At 46.2% G+C, this 19,790-nt stretch overlaps 1 protein-coding gene across 4 annotated transcripts in view; it reads left to right on the plus strand.

Annotated features, from left to right (window-relative positions):
• LOC142568306 (uncharacterized) overlaps window positions 1-17,223 on the plus strand; it is a 48,775-nt gene extending 31,552 nt beyond the window's left edge. For 2 of the 4 annotated variants that reach the window (XM_075678299.1, XM_075678300.1), the window contains exons 4-7: window positions 2,147-2,239; window positions 6,344-6,436; window positions 7,601-7,690; window positions 17,050-17,223. In XM_075678299.1, coding sequence (XP_075534414.1) covers window positions 2,147-2,239; window positions 6,344-6,436; window positions 7,601-7,690; window positions 17,050-17,208 — 435 coding nt within the window. In that variant the 3' untranslated portion in view covers window positions 17,209-17,223. Of the gene's footprint in view, window positions 1-2,146; window positions 2,240-6,343; window positions 6,437-7,600; window positions 7,691-17,044 lie in introns of all 4 variants that reach the window. The other 2 variants (XM_075678302.1, XM_075678301.1) reach the window with 2 other exon arrangements.
• Window positions 17,224-19,790: the final 2,567 nt, after the last annotated feature.

The following is a 19,790-nucleotide window of genomic DNA, read 5'->3' on the forward strand; positions in this document are numbered from 1 at the left end:
CATATCGGACAAGTGTGGTCTTTGATGTTTGCAAGTTCTAACTGTTCCACCGCCTAACATGTACTACAAATAAACAAATTCACGCATATATGCAGCGCAGAGCAGCACACAGTGGTACATAAAGTGAAGAAACGGAAGCAAGCAGAGGGGATGGCTTAGTTCAGTTACCACCTAGTCCACTTAGACGCAGGGGAAAAAAAGAAAAGAAAAAAAGAACAATGTAACGCAAAACACTTGCACTGCACTACGTGAACACAGCATGGAAGTCGGATAGAAACGTCCTTCTCGCTGCCAGCGACGTCCTCGACGCACGACACACCAACTAGTCGTTCGGTGAGGACGTGTAGAGCACCACAGATGCAAAGTCTTCCTTTTAACTTCTCTAGCGCCAAGGTTTGAAGTAACCGTAACTCTCACTATACTATCAAACTCAAGGCTTATCCACCCTCCTGCAGCTCCTCGGCAGACCTAGAAGTAGCTATTCTGGGCCTCATCAACTACTTAAACAATGGAAAGCTCTTGCTGCCACAGTTTGGATGCCCGATCAGCCAATTTTTCGGCCAAGATGCATATATATTTCAGAGTGGTTCGCGCATCCGCTGCGGCGACACCGGGGACCTTCCTATAATGTTCTTCTTTTTTTTTTTTTGTAAGATTTGCACTTTCGCACTTTTGCTCCATCCTTTCTTTATCTCTCTTCAAACCTATTCGCATGCACGTTGCCTGATTAACGGAATTACACGGTTTGCTCCATGCAGTGATGGTGCCGTAATTTTTACAGCAGAAAATACGTGAAACAAACGGGCGCTTTTTAGAGGTATATGTCGGAGCGTCACGGCATGGCGCACGCGCCACGAACCCGTTTCAAAGGTGAATTCAATCATCATCAATAACCACAATAATCACCATCATCATCACTGCTGTAGGATTGTAAAATTCAAAATTCCCACCATGAATCTTGCAGTGCCGTAGGTGACTGAGGAAGGCCAATCGCTGAACTTAAACACCGACTTATATTCGGTCATAAAAGGAATGACGTGTTGGAAACGAACCAAGAAACTCAACTGCGCATTGTCGCAAAACTGCATTTAACAGCGCGAATCATGTCCTTGCCTCCATGAAAGCACGCGTTACTCGGCGTGTAAATTTTTATATTTACATTATCATGAGGGTTGCCATTTGGGCTAGTTGGCATAGAGGCATCGTGGAAAAACTGCGCAACTTCATACAGACGTGTGTATATTTTTTTGTTTTTCATCCTGGTAAAGTAGCGCTAGTTTTCCACCGCTAGCTCTACACCTTAGCTATATATTTGGTGTCTTTATTTCGTAACCTTCTGACTCTGGGAATAAACTTCAGCTAACTTCGGAGAGGTACCGCCTAAGGAATGAAAGCCACCTCTCTAAACTGTTTATTTACGTATATAAATCTCCATTCAAGTAGCGTAATTCCCTTGGAAACAGCTTTTCTTTGTACGTAGAACTTGACTATATCTAAGGCCTTCGCTTCTTAGACATTTCACGCACCTGGATAAAAATAATATTCAGCTGCAGAAAACAATACTTATGTACGCGCGTCGTGTGGCTAGACAAATAGACTATCTGCTCACCTAAATTCCTATTTGTTGACTCTGCAATGTTATTCTCGAAACACAGCGTATACCAGTGCCTGTATTGTGCTCGCGACTGCTAGAGGCGCTGGTTCGCCACACCTAGATTTTCTGCTGATGTTTGCTGAGTAGCTTGATCTGGTCGCCATGGAAGAACACAATTTGTAATGACGTCATTTCTTCATGGACGTCCGCACGGCTAGCGTCGGCAACACTGAAACAGTGGAGGCACTGCCCTTGGCCCGCGTTTTGTTCCATACAGGAGCACATCGGTGCTTGAGACACTAAAACTATGAACCGCACAAAAACTGCATAAAAAAGGATCGCAATATGGCTCGTTATTTTTTATCCGGTTCTCTGCACTGGGGGCGTGACGTGACGTTAAAATGAGTGCCGCCACCGCTAACCGGTCGCGTTGACATGCTGCCTTCACTGACAGTGGTAAGGGCAGAGGTGGAATGAGCCCCCCCCCCCCCCCCCCCCGCCGGCCCACCCCCCGCGGCACTCTCACGCGCGGCTTTTTTGCGCGCGTCTCAGGTGGAGAACAGCTGCAGCGTGCTCTGCACCCCTGCGCGGGGGCACGCCTACCACGTGAACATCACGGACGGTCTCTCGTGCGGCGTCGAGAAGGTGAGCTCGTTTCTGGACTTCACGGTCACAGAATAAAACAAAGCGCCGCTGGCGCGTTGTAGAAAACAAAAAAACACACGCATTGTTGCCGTAACCATGTTTCCTGGAAAGTATAACCGCACTGAGAGCCTTTAAGCTTGCCGATGTCTGTTTGTTTTCAGTATTAATGACTTCCATTTCGCATAATCTTCATCACGGAAATTTTAATGCTAAAGAGGTCTATCGCCCAAGAATGGTTATAAAACTGACAGCGCTACTTTTATTGAATGAGAGGTAGGGAGACCGGATATATATTTATATTGACGGGCTGGTTTCATTCACCAGCTCAAGAGGTGCTGTTGTCATTGTGGCTGCGTTAATCACAATTCAGTTTAAACTGTCGCATATAACATCAGTGGCGATAGAGCTTGCTGTCCTGCGTACTGCTGTGAAATGCGTCTCACAGGAGAGAGCTCGGAGTAGGGCCCTTCAGTGTTTGCAATTTCCTACACCGCAGGACTCACGAGCAATTAGTATAGGAGATAAAAAAAATTCCGTCAATCTATTGATGAAGGGAATGACATAATATTTCAATGAATGCCAGGACATACCGGTGTTGCTGGTAGTGACTTCGCCGACGAGGCTGCCCGGTCTGGCCATGAAGGAACCCGAGTGGTTCCTTCATGACCTTCATCACCGAGGCAAAAGGATAATATATCCACCACCCCACCCATCTTTAACACAACACGAAGCAGTCGGCTGGCGAAGGCTGCAGACAGGAACATTCTCCAATCTACACATCCTACATAATATGTTTCCCAGTCAATACAGGGACACATGCCCATGGTGTGGGGCCATCCCAACACTATATCACATCACATGGGAGTGCAGAAATAACTTCTCTTTCCACAAAGAAAAAAAAAACCAGTGCGGAATAGTGGGAGGGCCTGCTCACCAGCGGCGTGCTCACAGTCCAAAAAGGATTGGTGCAACACGCTCTCAATGTGGCCAGGCTCAGCGGTGCTCTGGAATAGGGGCGCCGACCACTCAAGACGACGGAGACTTCAGTAAAACATTAAGACCTCTGCTAGCCGCTGAAAGCTGTAAATAGAGCATTAAAGTTTTTCCTTCCTTCCTTCCGATAATATTATTGAGAGCCAATGCTGCAGGGAAGCCTTATCTTTTGTCTCGACCTATCACACACGCTTATTGGTCGTCTACTAATATTGTGCAGAGAGAGAAAGGGAGAGAGAGCGAGAGAGAGAAATACTTTATTGAGGAAAATAAAGCAAATGAATTGTGGGGTGGCTTCCTGGTCCGATAGTCAATTGGTGGTCCTGGCGCAGACTGCTCAGTCGACTAAGGTGACCTGGTCGACGAGGCGTACGCTGCACAACACACTGTCCCACTGCTCACGGGAAGGGTTGGGGATGGGGGAGTATGTCGGTGTCCTGATCACACTCGCATAGGATGCGGTATACTAGTAAAGGTACTAGACACTGTTTTCGTCGAACAGTAAAGCCGACAATAATTACTGTACTCGCCAAATTTGCGGAACTAGCGTTTTTAGTAGTCCAGAAGTTTACATGTGATTTCGAAGCGGTCGCTGCAGATCGTTATATAAAGGGGTGATGTTGAAATTTTGCTAAATTTAAGTCTTGGAGGTTCGGATACGAATTATGAATAGCGTCTCAAATAATTAAAAGTAATCACTTAATAGCAATCGTATTAGTGAAGTGCCCCCTGGTGGATCCAGGTGACATCAGTGACTTTCAATATAACGGTGCACTGCGTGACTCACCCCGCAACACACCTCAGCAGACAATGGGACCACGCGGAGGCACACTTGACACTGTTTTTTGCAGTATTGTTTCAAGGAAGTTGCGTAGATGTGTCAAGCTTTCTTTAAGATATCTCGTGCAAAATGTGCTAATTTCTTTTATCTGTTCTCGACAACAGGTTGCGGTTTCATGTTAATTGTCATGGCAGCACTGAGTCGCTTTCAAATTCACAGACACAGCTCATGTTCTAAGACCGACCACAAACACTAGAGGGTTTGAACAGCTACATATTTTCTTTAGCGACATCTCGTGATGCTATGCTCACTCAAGCCTTGTAGGCCTTTGGCTTCGTGAAGGTTTTCGAAGTGACACAAAACTCCGCAGAGTGTCATTCTTTGCCCCGCCAAAACGGTCACACAATAAAGGGCCGTTCCAACAAGATTAATGTTTGAACACTGCGTCACCAGATGTCGCCACTATAGAGCAGCAGCCGAATTCACAGCGCCTTTCGTTTGTAAATGCTCTTTGCCATTTGCCGGCTGCCTTCTCTAATAATATGCCGAGCATCAGGATTCGCTGAAATGTTCTCTTGCGAACGATTTTAGCGTGGGAGCTTTTTGTGACATTTGGACCCTCGTCTGTATATTGTATCTCACCAATTCATTGTATTTAAAGAATAATAAGCTGAGACTGAAACATACTCAACTGTCCGCGTCTCTTTCCCGGCATTTTGCTAAAACAAATATGTGTACCGCATAAAACTTTCAACTGCCACAAATAATGCGTTCTCGTCGGGACTGTAGCGGTTGCAGATGTGTTTTTCAACGAAGAACGCCGCATGTTAGCCACGAAAAGGCGAAAGGCGCAGCTTAAATTAGATTTGGTCAATGGCGTAACACTTCTCAATTGTGACCGTCGTCGCTGTCAATCATCGCATGATATGAAGGTCAAAAGCTTCAGAGCCATAGCGCACGTAACAGGACCTGTCGCCGTGTACCCCGTTCGGGGACATGCAACTGGTGTCGGGATTCTCATTCGAGGTAGGGTTGGCAACCCCGAATTTAGCGGGACAGTTCAGACTTTTAGAAAATGTTCCGCGTCCTGACTTGATTCAGTCGGGATGGCAAAATGTCCCTTATTTATCTTTGTTTCTACGTAATAACAGTCAATGAACCAGATTTTTCTTATAATGCCTGACAGCTCGGTTGCACATTCTTCTATTTTGTCTTCTGCGGTGTTGTTAGTGCGGTAGTTCTAGTACAGTTTTTGGCCCTAACCATCCACAGCACCTCTTGCTATATTGGTTAGCCGTGTTATCAAAGCGACTATATACTGCATCTTTAATGTTGTAAATTCCGACATAAAAGGTCTAAAAAAAGTTATGGTCGCACGTACAGGTTGGCGGCTCCTGGCACTAGTAGATTCAATTGTCATCAGCCGTCTCCCCCCCCCTCTCCCTCCTGACTTCGTCCACTTGAGATTTGGCAACCCTAATGCGAAGCCGCCTTAGTTCCTGATTACGGACGTCGGCGTACATGCGCACGCACGTACGCCGAAAAACAAAATAAACAGATAGATGAGCGGCCTGAAAGCAAGGTGAACAAGTCGGCCTGATGAAGTGTCTGCCTTGCTGATCAGCTTATAGAGAGAACAGGAACAGGGAGGAGAAAGGAAAAGTGCGGGTACGCCCGCTGCCTGTGTTTGACAGTGCTCCATACACACGGGAACATTCCGCATTTGATGAAACGATGACGCCAAATAATCCCTTCTTTATTAAACCTATGGAATTATAGCTACCTTACCCGCCGTGGTTGCTCAGTGGCTATGGTGTTAGGCTGCTGAGCACGAGGTCGCGGGATCGAATCCCGGCCACGGCGGCCGCATTTCGATGGGGGCGAAATGCGAAAACACCCTTGTACTTAGATTTAGGTGCATGTTAAAGAACCCCAGGTGCTCTAAATTTCCGGAGTCCTCCACTACGGCGTGCCTCATAATCAGAAAGTGGTTTTGGCACGTAAAACCCCATAATTTTTTAAAGCTACCTTACGTTACGATGCCAGCTCTGCTCCTTCTTCATAAATGACTTCGGGGGAGTCACCCTTGAAAGAGGGTCTGCGTTGACTAGTGAAGATGAGCGTTTGAATCATGTCAGCATGTTATACTGAATCATTGAAGACCTTTCCGAAACGCCGACGGTAATTACGAGTATACAATCGTTTTTGTTTTAAACATCTTCAGTACAGTAGAAGCGCTCGTCACACATTATGCAGGTTGCACACGAGTACACCTGTACCGAGTTCGATTCACCACGAAAATCTTACACCCGACGTCATCCTCCCTGCAGGTTTGTATTCGAACCGAGTGCCGCCGGCAGCCTTCAGTGACCGAGTCAGACCTGTGCAAGAGCGTGCATCCAAACCAGGCATCGCAGGCCTCGGTACGATTGCAAAATCTCTGGTTGAAAGAGTGCACCGAATAGCGTTTGCACATCATGTGGAGTGAGCGTTGTCTTTCGCTTTTTTTTATTCAAGGCTGGGTTATGTCAAAATATTTGTGGCATGCACAGTAATAAATGCGCTTTGGCTGCAGCAAACTGTTTGTTGCCTAAGGAACACTTGCGAAATCTTCATGTGTCCTAAACCACTCTTGGACATTGTGCTCAGCACACTAAGTACGTTTTCGTGAGTCCTGGCACAATCACTGATATTCAATTAAATTGTTAGAGACTCACAAGGTAATGTTATTTTTCTACTTCGGCTATCATGCTCCCTGTGTTTCAAACACACAATGTGCTATGCTACGTCCCACGTACTTTGTCAAATTGAGTGAACAGGCAAGGGCACATTTTAGTTCAAGAATAGCGAGTGACTGCCAATAGCATAGGAAAGAAAACCCATAGTAAAATGAATGTAGAGTGAGGCGGCTTCGCCATGATAGCGGGGACCATCGATCGCAGTCCTGCCCAAGGTGTGCAGTGAGCAGGTTGAGAACAAATTCCTGTGGCCGCATTTTATTCGTTGATAATAGGCGCTTCGAAATAGAAATGATTTCTTAACTGAGTTTCAATTAGCCGGCAATGCGTCATTCCGTAATACATGATTGCGACTTAGGGATGCATTATGGGCTGGGGAGAATCTCATTGAAGAGGGTTCTGAATAATTTCGACCTAGTCGTTGTTACTTTGCCATTCCTAGCTTCGTGCAACGAAGGGCCTAGTAACATATTTCAAATTGAGTTACTAACCTGAGGTTAGTAGCTTCGTCGGGTTTTTAAAGATAGTCTAGTGTTCATCAGTATAAGATCATGTTCAGTGAACCACCATGGTGATCTAGTGCGTGTGCTTTCCGTCAGACGGTTCTCAGGCTCACGGTTTGCGGTTGCGCGGCTAGTTATATTATAACGTTGCTATAACAAACTATTGGGTTATTGTAGTTTGCCTTCATATACTGAGCTCCATTCGGCCGACAGTTCGTTTCGGACTGCAAGGTCGTAGACAGAACCCTAACACAATAATGACAGCTTTCATCAATCGTACGAAGGCTATTCCTGAAGCGAGTAGTTTATGGTTTGGACACTTGGAATTCGTTTTTTTTTTCTTCAGGGATACGACGAATGCCAATTCTTGTGCTACGTGAAACACCGGGGGACACCGTACCGCTACTGCCGACCACCAGGCACCGCATGCATCAAGGTATTAGCAGCAGGCGCGGCTTTTTTGTGAACCGAAAGAAAGGTATTTGGAAAGCGAATAGTAATCTGAAATAAACCGAAGTGTAATATATGGTGACATGTCGTCATGCTGTTTTATGTCACTTAAAGAAAGTGTAGAGGGGGAAATCACGACGGATATAACAATTTGCTACGAGAATGCTGAATCAGTTTCTGAGAAGTGGTACGACTAGTTATAAAGCTAAGCTTTCTTTGCCTAACCGCCAGAAGTTTGGCGGGCTGCTGCTGGCTCAGTGGGTATCTCGTCTGAACTATCTGTATTTATACAATAATGTTTTGAGCTGAGCGGTGCATAAACATAAACATTGCACAAGAAGACACGTTACATAGGAACAAAATAAAGGCAATTGTAAGGATCACACTTAATTGTATAACATTTAGTTAACCACTTCACGAAAGCTTGGCTTCACATAGATTCCAATATATGCGTTAGACGAAAATATCTTTTTCTCCACTATACCGATAGTTAGTGTACTGTTCTCCCCCTTGAGTGTCAAGGGGTGAATGTCAAGAGCAAGAACGGCAACTGGAGGGACGATTGCATCGGCTAGCTATAGCTATCGCTATGCCACTCCGTTGACTTCCAGGATCAGGACGATAGCGTGCCGTAGGTTCTGGTTTCAGTTTTTCTTGCCAGACAGCATGAATGGAACGAGGCTTCGTTCTTATGCTTGATTTGGCGCAAGTTTGGCGCAATTTTCCGCTAAAAGGATGTTTTGGAGCAGGATGATTCAGATGAAGGCTCTTGGCAGAATTTGACGCAATTGGAATATATGTTCCAATTGCACACAACCATTTTCGAATAGCACGCTACGACGGAGCCACTTATAATTTCTCCATAGTTATTCGATCAGTTCCCCAAACCCTAAAAAGAAAGCCTTTCATCGTAGATTTACATGTGGGGTAAAAAAAAAAAAACACACACACACAACGTGAAAAGCAGTTGCAAGTGATTTATAAAGGAACTCCCTATTTACATAAAAAGTAAATCGTATAGTTGCGACATAGCACAGATGGAGCATAATTAAATGCCTTCTAGAACGCATAGCAAGCTCACAATATTTATATTTACAGAGAACAGAAGATGAATCGAAATGCGACAGCACTGGAACAAGGTATGCAGCACAATATGCATAAGGTCGGAAAGAAAATTTAACGTAATTACGAATGCTTTAAATTTTTGACTAACATCGATGGTCGCCGCTGACTACAACATACATTTCTCTGCGCTCTCAGATGACACCAATCTGAACGGATAAAAACTGTAACGTATTGAAGCGGAATCAGCTGATTAACAAAATTATCACAGCTATTAACCACGCCAATAAATAAATTTAGAGTAAAATTCTCCCCCCCCCAAAAAAAAAATTTAGTAGGGATGAAAATATTCGCATATTTAATTAGCATATGGACATATTTGCAATATTAACGTATTTGCAAATGGGGAAGCATGTGACGACAGCTAATGCCGCACAGGGCACTAAGCAGAGTGTAGCATATTTGAACCCAAGGGAATAGCGTCCCGCAGCCAATATATAGGACAGGGCATGACGTTAGAGGTGGACCTTATGCTCTGACTTTATTATTTTAGTAAATTGTAACTGCAAGTCTGATGAGCCAATAATATGCGGAGAAGTCAGGTGTTCGTCAGAAAGTTTGCTTACAAAGGTAAGTAGCGCCACTAGTTGGCATGTACACGCGCGCTCAATTTGCTCTAAGTTTGGGGAACCCTTCAAGCCTAGTAATTTATAAAAATTGATTAGATTTTCTTCTTTGCGCTGGTACTTCGACATGTCGTTTGACTGCAGTTCAATTACTTATACTTTAAAGGAACCTGGCAGGGCATCCACATTGTAGCTCAAGCAGTTTTGGAACATTTTCACTTCTGGCTTCCTGTCATTAAGGTCTTAGAATCACTCGCAATATTGTGTGCGCAGATCGTCGACTATATTTGTGGAAAATATGGATGAAAATACCATGTTAACCTACTCACTAATGCTTGATCAGCAGCGGGAATGATTCAAATGTTGATTATGCACTTGCTTCTCAAAAGAAAGAACAGAAGTTTTGTCTCGATGCATATTATGTCCATGAACAGCTCATGAATGAGGCGTGCCTCTCCTTGCAATTTCACATTGATCTTATTGATGTGTTTTGTTAAGTCGACACAAAAGACTAATTTCCAGAGCCATTAGTAATGGGCAGTAGTGGCTCAGGGCGATCCTTCTGTGCAAGGAGCTTTTTGTTTCTTCCTTACGGGGGTCCTGAACCACCTCCCGGGCTTGATTTTGAAAAAAAAAAAAACATGGTGATAGCTTACGCTGCTGTGACCAATTCAGCCGAGTTTTTCTGTCGTGCGCGGCGCGTGGACCTCGCAAGCAGAGGCGATGTCGCCTTTCTCTCGAACGCCCTCTTTTCAGCAGAAGCCTACTCCTCATTCTTTTCTGCACGCTTTATTTCCTAATAAAGCGGATTCTCATACGCGGCTGCCATTGGCCAATAGCTGACGTCAATGAAGAAGGGCGTTTGGATCAGTGCGCTTCTTCCTACTATTACTGTGTATATTTATTGATGAAGTTCAGTAAACATGCTGATTTAAGGGAAAATTCGCTTTTAAATTTCGATAATAATTACGTAGTCCCGGAAAAAGCTGACTATCGTCTGCTCACGTACGCTCGGCCGTAGCCACACACGTAGTAATTAAAATTTGACCACTATGCTTATCGGTGGCGTAGACGGCGAGTCTCGCTGTTTTCGACGAGTTTTGAATGCTCATCTAATAGTCTCAGACCACGCGAAACTTAAGGTCAGACTACACGCACGCTTGCCAGCGCGCGCTCACTCCTGGCCGCTGCTGGTCAGACATTTTAGCAGACTAATTGATAGCGCTTGAAAAATGCGCGCGTTTATGTGGCTACTATCCCTCGGTCAAGCTGGCGAAGGACAAAGCCGGTCCGCAACACGTAGCGCGGCCAGATTGGGACCACTGGGGCATATGCGCGCGAGCACATCGAGCACGCACTGAAGTAACTGTGAAGTTCTGTCGTACACAAAGCTAACGCTACATGCGCACTACAGCTGCATGCAGCTGCGGTCTTCTTCGCAGCGTAGATACCGCGGCCGCCGCGGTGTGCCGCCACGGATGGATGGATGGATGAAACTTTATTGGATCTATTTAAATGTGGTTGGGACCCTAGACGTCCGGGAGCCCCCTGGCCGACATCTCTAGGCAAGCACGGTCCACCAGCCAGAGCTGGTCATCCGAGCAAGTGACCCGAAGAGCGGCCTCCTACGAGAAAAAGGAAGGGTTGGGAATAGGCTCTACCGCCATGGGCGTGGGGCAGCTCCACAAACAGTGGAAAAGATCTGCCCGGGGCGCTCGGCAGGTGGTACATTGTGGATTATCGAGATCAGCGTAAAATAATTGTGCCAGATAGGGAGAAATAAATGCTTTGGTCTGGATCTGGCACCAGATTGAACTCTGATGGGCGGTAAGGGAATGGTGAGGGGGAGGTAAATCTCGCCTGCCATCCCTGTAATACGTGGTAATCTGGTGGTAGGTGCAAATCCCCTCTCCTGGTTTTTCCATGGGGTTGGGTGAGTGGTCGTCCAGGGTCCGGAGGGAAAGACCTCGGACATGCGCATTAACGCGCTCGTTCCCGAGGACACACTCATGCCCAGGTACCCACGTGATAGTCACCTGGTGGGGAAGCGAAAGAATGTTTTGCAAAATGTGTGTGACCGCCTTAGGTGCTACGCCTTGAAGGAAGTAACGGTATGCACTTTGGGAATCGGTGCAGATTTCTGTAATGGTAGAATCCGCAGCCGCATGCGCCACTGCTAGGGCTAATGCGACCCCCTCAGCCACATCGGTGCGCGCTGTTTTAATCGAGGCAGAGATGATAATGCGCCCGTCCTCCGTCATGGCAGCGGCCGTGATCGTTCCTTTGAGCGGACCGACCGCGGCGTCGACATAAAGGACGTCTACGCGATTTTGGTAACGTCGGGCGTAGTAATCAGCCCGCGCCTTACGTCGACCCGGATAGCGGCGCGAATTTATGTTTCGTGGCAACGGGAGTTGCATGTTAGCTGCGAGTCTTACAGGAATAGGGGACCACGGCTCTTCTATCGGGATCGTGCCGCTTGGCTCACACCCCAGAGTTCTGAGTAGGTTTCGCCGAGTGGTGTTCGGGTGAGGCGCAGAAGCTGATTACTCCTCTGTGCCTCTATGATTTCCTGGACGGTATTATAGAGACCAGTCGGTAGGAGGCGGGTAGTGCTAGCGCGCATCGGCAGCCTCAGTGCGGTCTTAACCGCCCGCCCGATTAGGCGATTAGCCTGATCCATTTGTTTTTGAGTGAGGTGGTGATACGGGAGGTGGTAGGCAAAGCGACTGACCACTAGAGCTTCAATCATTTGCATGGTGTCCTTTTCAGACAGGCCGTGATTGCGTGACGCAATCCGGCGAACCAGTCCTGAGATTTGTTTTATTTGCTTATCGAGGAGGTTCAGTGTAAAACTCGCATCTAGGTTAGATTGGATGTGCAGACCCAGTATCCTGATCCTATGTACCTTAGGCACTTGTTGACCGTGCATGAACAGGTGTATGCCAGGGTCGCCTTTGTGGGGTTTAATAGTGAGCAATTCAGACTTTTCTGGCGAGCAGAAGAGCCCCATTATGCGAACATGCCGTTCGATAACGTTGATAGCTGTTTATAGGACATCTTGGGCCTCCCCAATAGAGCCTTGTGACACCCATAGAGTCATATCATCAGCATAGAAAGCGTGGTGCAATTTAGTGATACGTGCGAGCTCTCTGGCGAGTGGGGCCATGGCTACGTTAAATAATAGTGGTGATAGGACTGCTCCTGTGCCCCTGTTTGGGAGGGCAAAAGCGGCCGATGTGAGTGAACCTAATCTAATCTCGGCGGTACGATTTTCCAAAAAAGCTTTGACATAATGCCAGATCCTTCGGCCGCAACCTGTGGTGGCAAGGGTCCTGAGAATATGGTCGTGTCCTACGTTGTCAAAGGCCTTTTGTATGTCTAATGCTAGGATGGCTCTGGTGCGGGCTGTCCATCGTTTGGGATTTAATAAGGTCTCTTTAATATGCAAGAGGACATCCTGCGCCGATAGGTTGGGGCGGAAGCCAAACTGAATGTTGGGGAAGAAATGCTTAGCTTCTAAGTGCGGTTGTAGTCGCCGGACAATCACGTGCTCAAAAAGTTTGCCTACACAACTCGTGAGCGAGATAGGTCGTGAATTCTGAAGCAGTAAGGATTTACTCTGTTTCGGAATAAGATTAATCTGGCGCATGTTTCCAATCGCCAGGCAGTGTGCCCTTTCGCCAGTGTTCGTTAAAGAGATCCGTGAGCACCTGCAAAGATATGTCATCTAAATTTCGGAGGACTTTGTACGTTATCCGTTCGGGCCCTGGTGCAGTATCCCTGGTAATATAGCGAAGGGCCTGTTTCACCTCCGGCAGTGTAACATCTGCATCCAGGTTTCCGTCTGGATCAGGGGGCGTTAAAGGGGCTGCGTTCGGTTGTGTAGGTATGGGCTGTGGAATATACAGATTTTTGATGTGTGCCATAATATCCGTGCCCTTTTGCTCCTCTAAGTAAATCAGCTTTTGAGTAGTAGTGTCCACGTGGGTTTTGGTGGAAGTGGGGTCGAGAAGAGCCCTCAGGAGGTTCCAAGTGCGTTTTGTGCCCAGCGTTCCTTTCAGTGTGCCGCAAAAGTTGGCCCAGTTTGTTTGAGCAAGCTGGGTAGCATATTGTGCAGCCTCCTCCGTGACTGCAGCGATATGAAGGCGAAGTTTGCGGTTTAATCTCTGGCGCTTCCTTCGTTTGGAGAGGCTTCGATGAGCCTCCCACAGATCGAGGAGGGGGGGGGTCTACTTGGGGGGGCATTCTTGGCGTTCTTAATCTTTCTTCCAGCTCTGTCGAGGGCATGTTGTATCTTTTGAGTCCAATACTCCAAGGTCTGCGGTGTGGTATCGTCCGAGCTGAGTTTATACCAGTCAACGAGGGTCTGAATTTTGGGCCAAAAAATTTTGGAATTTTGCGTTAGGACTGTTTGTATCACGTGGTGATCGCTGCCTAATGTATCCGGCAGGACCTCGTGTGCTTTCACTATCACGTGTGCTTGTCATCGTGAGGTCGGGCGTGGTGTCTCTTGCCGTACTGGTGCCCACTCTCGTTGGTATAGTAGGATCTGTGATTAAAGTAAGTGTGTGGTGCATCATAGTGTTATGTATAAGGTTGCCCTTCGGCGTGTTATTTATATAACCCCATGCCGTATGGCGGACGTTAAAGTCGCCCACTATGATTCGATGTGTATAGCGTGTTTGAGCAAGAATTTCCGGTATCCGTGTGCCCTTATCTTTAGGGGGACTGTATATGTTGACCACCAACAGTCCTTTTCCCGATGTGGGGTTGGACGGGATAATCTCGACAGCGGTGTACTCGGTTCCTCCTCCTGAAGGACCCCCGGTAGGGGTTCGGTCTATGAAGGGGAGGGTTTTATTAATAAGAATAGCGGTACGCGATGTTACAGATGCCACGTGATATCACTGCAAGGATAGAGACGCGGACCCTGTTTGATGCAGGGCCAGTATATCTGGCGGCTTCGGGAAGTGTTGAATGTATGTGGTCAATTGGGCGAGTTTCTTTTTGATGCTTCTACAATTCCATTGCCATATGATTAGGTCAGATAAAGTTTGGTTTCCGAGTGGAGGAGTTAAGCCCGCTCTACCCGAATTCTGTTGCTTATTGGAGTTGGCCATGTTGAGTCGTTACGGGGGTCGAGACCCCCAACTGTGGTCTGGTCACCTCCTCCGTGGGCTGAGGGGAGTGAGCGGCGGCGGTAGGTTTGGGCTGTTTATGCTTGCGGGTGGGTGATGATTGGGCATGCGAATCGAAGATGTGATTAATTGCAGATTCTATTTTGTCGATGTGTTGATTAAACGCGGTCTCCGCTCTTTGTAGGGCCTGCTCTTGTTCCTTAACCATTTGTGTTTTGACAGCCTCGAGGTTGTCGCTCACAAATTTTAGAACTAGTTGCGTGAGGCCTTGTGTGAATTCTGGAGTTTGGAAATATTGTGCACAGGTCTGTTGTGAGAGGACTGGTGCATGGGGCGGCGCTGGGTGGGGAGGTGTTGGGGAGGCCTGCTCAACGGGTGACTTACCAGTGTCGGCCAGGGGGTCCTGCCGTTGCTGCAGCTGTGGGTCTGGATCCAGGCGCCCTCCGGTTGCCAAACCAGATGAAATCTTCAGACTCCCTCTTGCCGCCGAGCCAGGCGCATGGGTGGGTGCCGCCGCGAGTCCGCTGGCTAAGCGCACTGCTGCTCGCTGAGGACAACCGCGTTTCGCTTACGTTTGGCGCGTCGTAGGCACCAAAATTGGAAGTAGTGGCGTCTACGTCAACATCCAAAAACAAATTTGAACTGCTTGCCACGGTGACATTTGGAAGGGGCGGAGAGTTGTGGGCACACCCCGCTCCGCCGCAGTCTTTGCAGTGCAGGCATTGAAGAAGGAACGGGAGCATAGCGAAGAGAGTGTTTGATTGCCAATAACTGCGCTTCTGCTGAACGCGTTAAAGTACTTTTTGCAGCCAAGTATGTCTGAAATAGCCTATTTTAACTTCAAACGCATTTCTTTTCGTCGATAAATATAGTGATTCCAGTCCACTTTAAGGTTAAAGAAACCTTTCCACAGCTCAGCTATCGAACTGCCGTTTGTTAAATCACGTCTACGAACTCAGATTATGTCGATTTTAAATATTTACGAAATTGGTGGTGATTAAGCCCAGGCGACCTTGTGACATTAGCAGCTGAAACAACAGGTTTCAGAACACAGGATATGCATTTCTCTCAGCCTGCTTTTGAATCAAACGAAGCAAGCGCATTGCCTTAGAGAACCCGCCAAATTTATCAGCGCTATATTATTTGCCCTCGAGTTCTTTAACTCCGTACATGTTCTTCTCTCCATAAATTGTGTCAGATGGTTGTTTTTCCCACTACAAGGTGTACGCTGACACAGACTTTTCTGATTATTTAAAGTTGTACTATCCTGTTACCGTACCATGCATGTTGTGGATTAAATATTACATAGAGCTGTTTACATGCTGTAATTTCATGAACGAAAGGTTGGCGGAAACTCACTGGGCCCAGCGCGCCTGGGCGAAGTCTAGAAAGCTTAATGCATCTTCCGATGGGGCAGGGTGGTTTGGTCGCGCGATGGGCGCATGACATATTTTTTTCGTCGGCTCTGCCTCGGATAGGGTGGCGTCCAGGCATTATCTTGAAATTGCAGTGAAGCCGACTTCCAGGAAGAAATTGAATACCTCAATGTTTTGTGGAGGAGCACTGCTTTGGAAAATCAAGCCTAACTGAACGTTCAATAATATGCTAAAAAAATAGAGTACAAGAAAAAAATGTACAAGACGAACATGCAGAAATTGCAGTCGGTATATATGTTTGAAGACGTGCGCTTGATCTCGACTCGGTACGTCGTTTTATTGTTGTATTTCTTTGTCTGGGCAGCTCCGTCACGTGGCCCGGGCGAATTATTTGTTTCCAAATCATTCCTCTCTCTAAGCCATTCAAGTCATTCCGTTCAGATTTTTCGCCCAAGATTACTTAGTACGTATACCTTATACTCCACTCCATACAGCAAATACAAATTAATGGATCTTCAATAGAGTGTAAGACTGGGCGAATTGGTTGATCTTCATGGTAGAAGCAGCGCTAAAATAACGGCAACACGAGACAGGCGCCTGTCCTGTGTGCTTCCCCGTCTTGCGTTGCTGCTATTTTTGTGCTTCTTTTACCACTGGATCTTGTGTGCATTTACTTTCGTTAATAAGTGCTCCACAAGCGCACATTCTGACCTACCGGACATCCCTTCCAAGTTTTGTGCCGATGGGTCTGCATTACTGCTTTTCAAAGCTTGGTTTTGGAACTTGATTTTGAATTCCAGTCTGACGATGATCGGGAGACCATCGTCAACTATCGGCATCTATCAATCGATCATCGATTTTTCTGCAAAAGCTAACAGGAGCTGTATTGCTTAAAGAACGTCATGTAACCACATCCCTTATGTAATACAATTAACATAGGAATGTTGAAGTAAATAAAACTAAAAAAATCTGAAAGTGCTCAGGAGTGAGGGGCTGAACACTGAGATAATCCTCACTTTATTGATGTTATTCTTTGCCTGCCCCTTATGCTATAAGTTTCAATGAGACCGCCGTAGCGTACTGTAGTGCACTCTATCGTAAGCATCTAACTTTTCTGTCCGTTTATCTTTCGCAGAACAGTGGAAGGCCGGGAACGTGCAACGTCCTGGGATACTGCATGAGCAACGTGTGAAACCTCGCAGGAATGGCTGTCAAGTCCCAAATAAACGAATGTTTTGGGTCGCAGTATTCCATTTTGTCAGCCGCGTCAGCGAATGTTGTTTAACCGTAATGATATAGGCAGAAGAACACGTAAACCGATCCACGTCTTGTGGTTGGATGTATGCAGGGATTTTAAGAGCGTTCCTTTGAAACAAAGAGCCGCTACATCTGCCTTTCTGCTGCACTTATTCTCGTTAAAACAGACGTTTGGGCGAGTTGGTAAAACATATTTGAAACAGAACAGCGCGGTGTTCACGGGGACAAGCAGGGAGAAACGACACGGACGAGCGCTGACTTGCAACTAAAGTTTATTGCTTGGAACGAAGAATATCTAAGAGCTCCAACCATCAGAAGAAACAAAAAAAAATCATACATATATTCACAATCAATTATACACGTTGCACTGAACAGGGGGGATAAATGTAATCATCATATCCCCCCCCTCCGCTAAAAATGTTAGTTCTTTGGATGTAATGGATAAGGAGGGGCTACTGACGCATGCGTCTTTTGACCAGGCGGTGTGCGCTGCTTCGATGATTGCTATGTTTACTTAAAATTTGTGTTCTAGCGAAGTCAGGGTGGCAGGCCCTGGTGTCGCAGTCTCTACAGTAAATGCCCAGATGCCCTTTTACTGTATTATGCACATTGTTGATGTGCTCCTTCAGGCGTTCATTAAGTAGGCATTTAGGCGTAAGTAGGCGTGTAGTTCATTAGGTAGGCATTAAGTAGGCATTAAAAAGGCCGTGCCACGGCCGAAACGTTAAAAACATTAAAGATGCAATTTTCGTAAGTGTGCACCTTCGTTTCTAAAACTACCTATGCACCGGACCTACAGAACTTCTCATTGAATATATATATATATATATATATATGTCTGTTTCGAGACCCCTGCCCCCCCCCCCCCCCCCCATCGGTATAGACCCACAAATTTTCCCCGCTGCTCTGAAAGAACCAATGGTGAGAGCAAGTCCATATTTGCAGTGATTAGGGACCGTGTTATGGATGACGTGTACCGAGAGTTTTACAAATGTGTTTTACGAACCAGACATCAAGTTTGCCCAATGTTTTAAAGGACCTAAATTTGCCACGTAGTTGATATTTTGAGGAAATTGGGAGAAAATTATCAGTGATGCGTTGGCGAAGTTAACTGCAGCCATTGCGAAAAATTTAAAAAAAAAGTGTTCGAAAGCTTTATGAGGCCGTTATCATCTATGTTTACCAGTGTCCCGGGACTTAAATGTCTTAAGGAGACTCTACGTCACATCCCATTTACAGTTGTTGAAAACAGGGGGCATGTTGAGTACAATGTGAGGCGAAGCTTTAACGTTTCTCGCGTAGTTAATAATAATAATAATATTTGGGGTTTTACGTGCCAAAACCACTTTCTGATTATGAGGCACGCCGTAGTGGAGGACTCCGGAAATTTCGACCACCTGGGGTTCTTTAACGTGCACCTAAATCTAAGCACACGGGTGTTTTCGCATTTCGCCCCCATCGAAATGCGGCCGCCGTGGCCGGGATTCGATTCCGCGACCTCTCGCGTAGTTATGAGCTTTGGGAATAAATACCCAACCCACATTTTCTCTTCGTTTTGAGGGGTAATACGAGGTTCGTAGTCGGTTTCCCTAGTGTCTTCGGTGAATTACGAAGTACGTTCCTCATATTTTGTGAAAGTAAGGCGAATGTGATGGGTGATCTGTAGCTTAAGTACAAAGTGTGTGGGTTAATTAATTGCAGTATTTGCAACGAATTACGTGTTCGTACGCTGTGGAGCGTTACAGGATGCGTGTTTTACAAACGGCGCTGTTCCGAGAGAAGTGCAATTGCCGCCAAGATCGAATTTGGTGAAAGAAGGAGGGAGTAGGGTGGGGTGATGTTATGGCTAATCAGCATGCGAAGTTAAATGCTGTGTTAAATTGTAAAATTGCTTCAGCGAGTGCTTGAAGGCGGGAGTCGGCCATTATTCTTTGTTTCTAAGTACCCCAGGAACATTGTGCATGGCTCTAAGTTTGCGTTCAGTGGAAATGGGGCGCACATTAGGCGTCATGTGTGAAATAAGTTTCACCTTTCTATTGTAATTACAACTGCTGGAAGTAATTGCTGAATACTCGTTTTCTCCTTATTTTAATGCGTTCCGTGAGACAAGATATGTTTCTCCAATCACCTCGGCTAGCGAAACGAGGAACTTTTATGTGGTGAAAATAATTATGCGAAGTGTGTTGGCAATGTTCAGAGTGTGTAGGCCAATTGCGGCCTTTCTAGGAAATTACGCATGCAAGCGCTCCGGAACGTTTTAGGTATGTTTTACAAAAGGTGAAAAAATTAGTTCGCTGTCCTAGAATATCTGTAACCACCACCGAGACGAAACTAGTTGTAAATGGGAGGAACAATATAGCAGAACGTACATGTGCGGTTATATGTTTGTTCATAAATTATTTGTAAGAAATAATTTCACGAAGTGTTCGAATGCGATAAGTAGGGTCCTTCGTTGCCGAATTTTATAATTTTTCTGAATTTGGGGATAAAAAATGAGATGCCCTTTCGAAATAGAGAAACCAGGGATAAATCTGGATTTTGCTGTCAGGCAGTCCAACGTACAGTACTTTCCTTGTGAGTTTCACCAATGATGAACGCACGCAATGACTACTTCTCGGACACAC

This window comes from Dermacentor variabilis, unplaced genomic scaffold, assembly GCF_050947875.1.
Source record: "Dermacentor variabilis isolate Ectoservices unplaced genomic scaffold, ASM5094787v1 scaffold_18, whole genome shotgun sequence".
Taxonomy (NCBI): Eukaryota; Metazoa; Arthropoda; class Arachnida; order Ixodida; family Ixodidae; genus Dermacentor; species Dermacentor variabilis.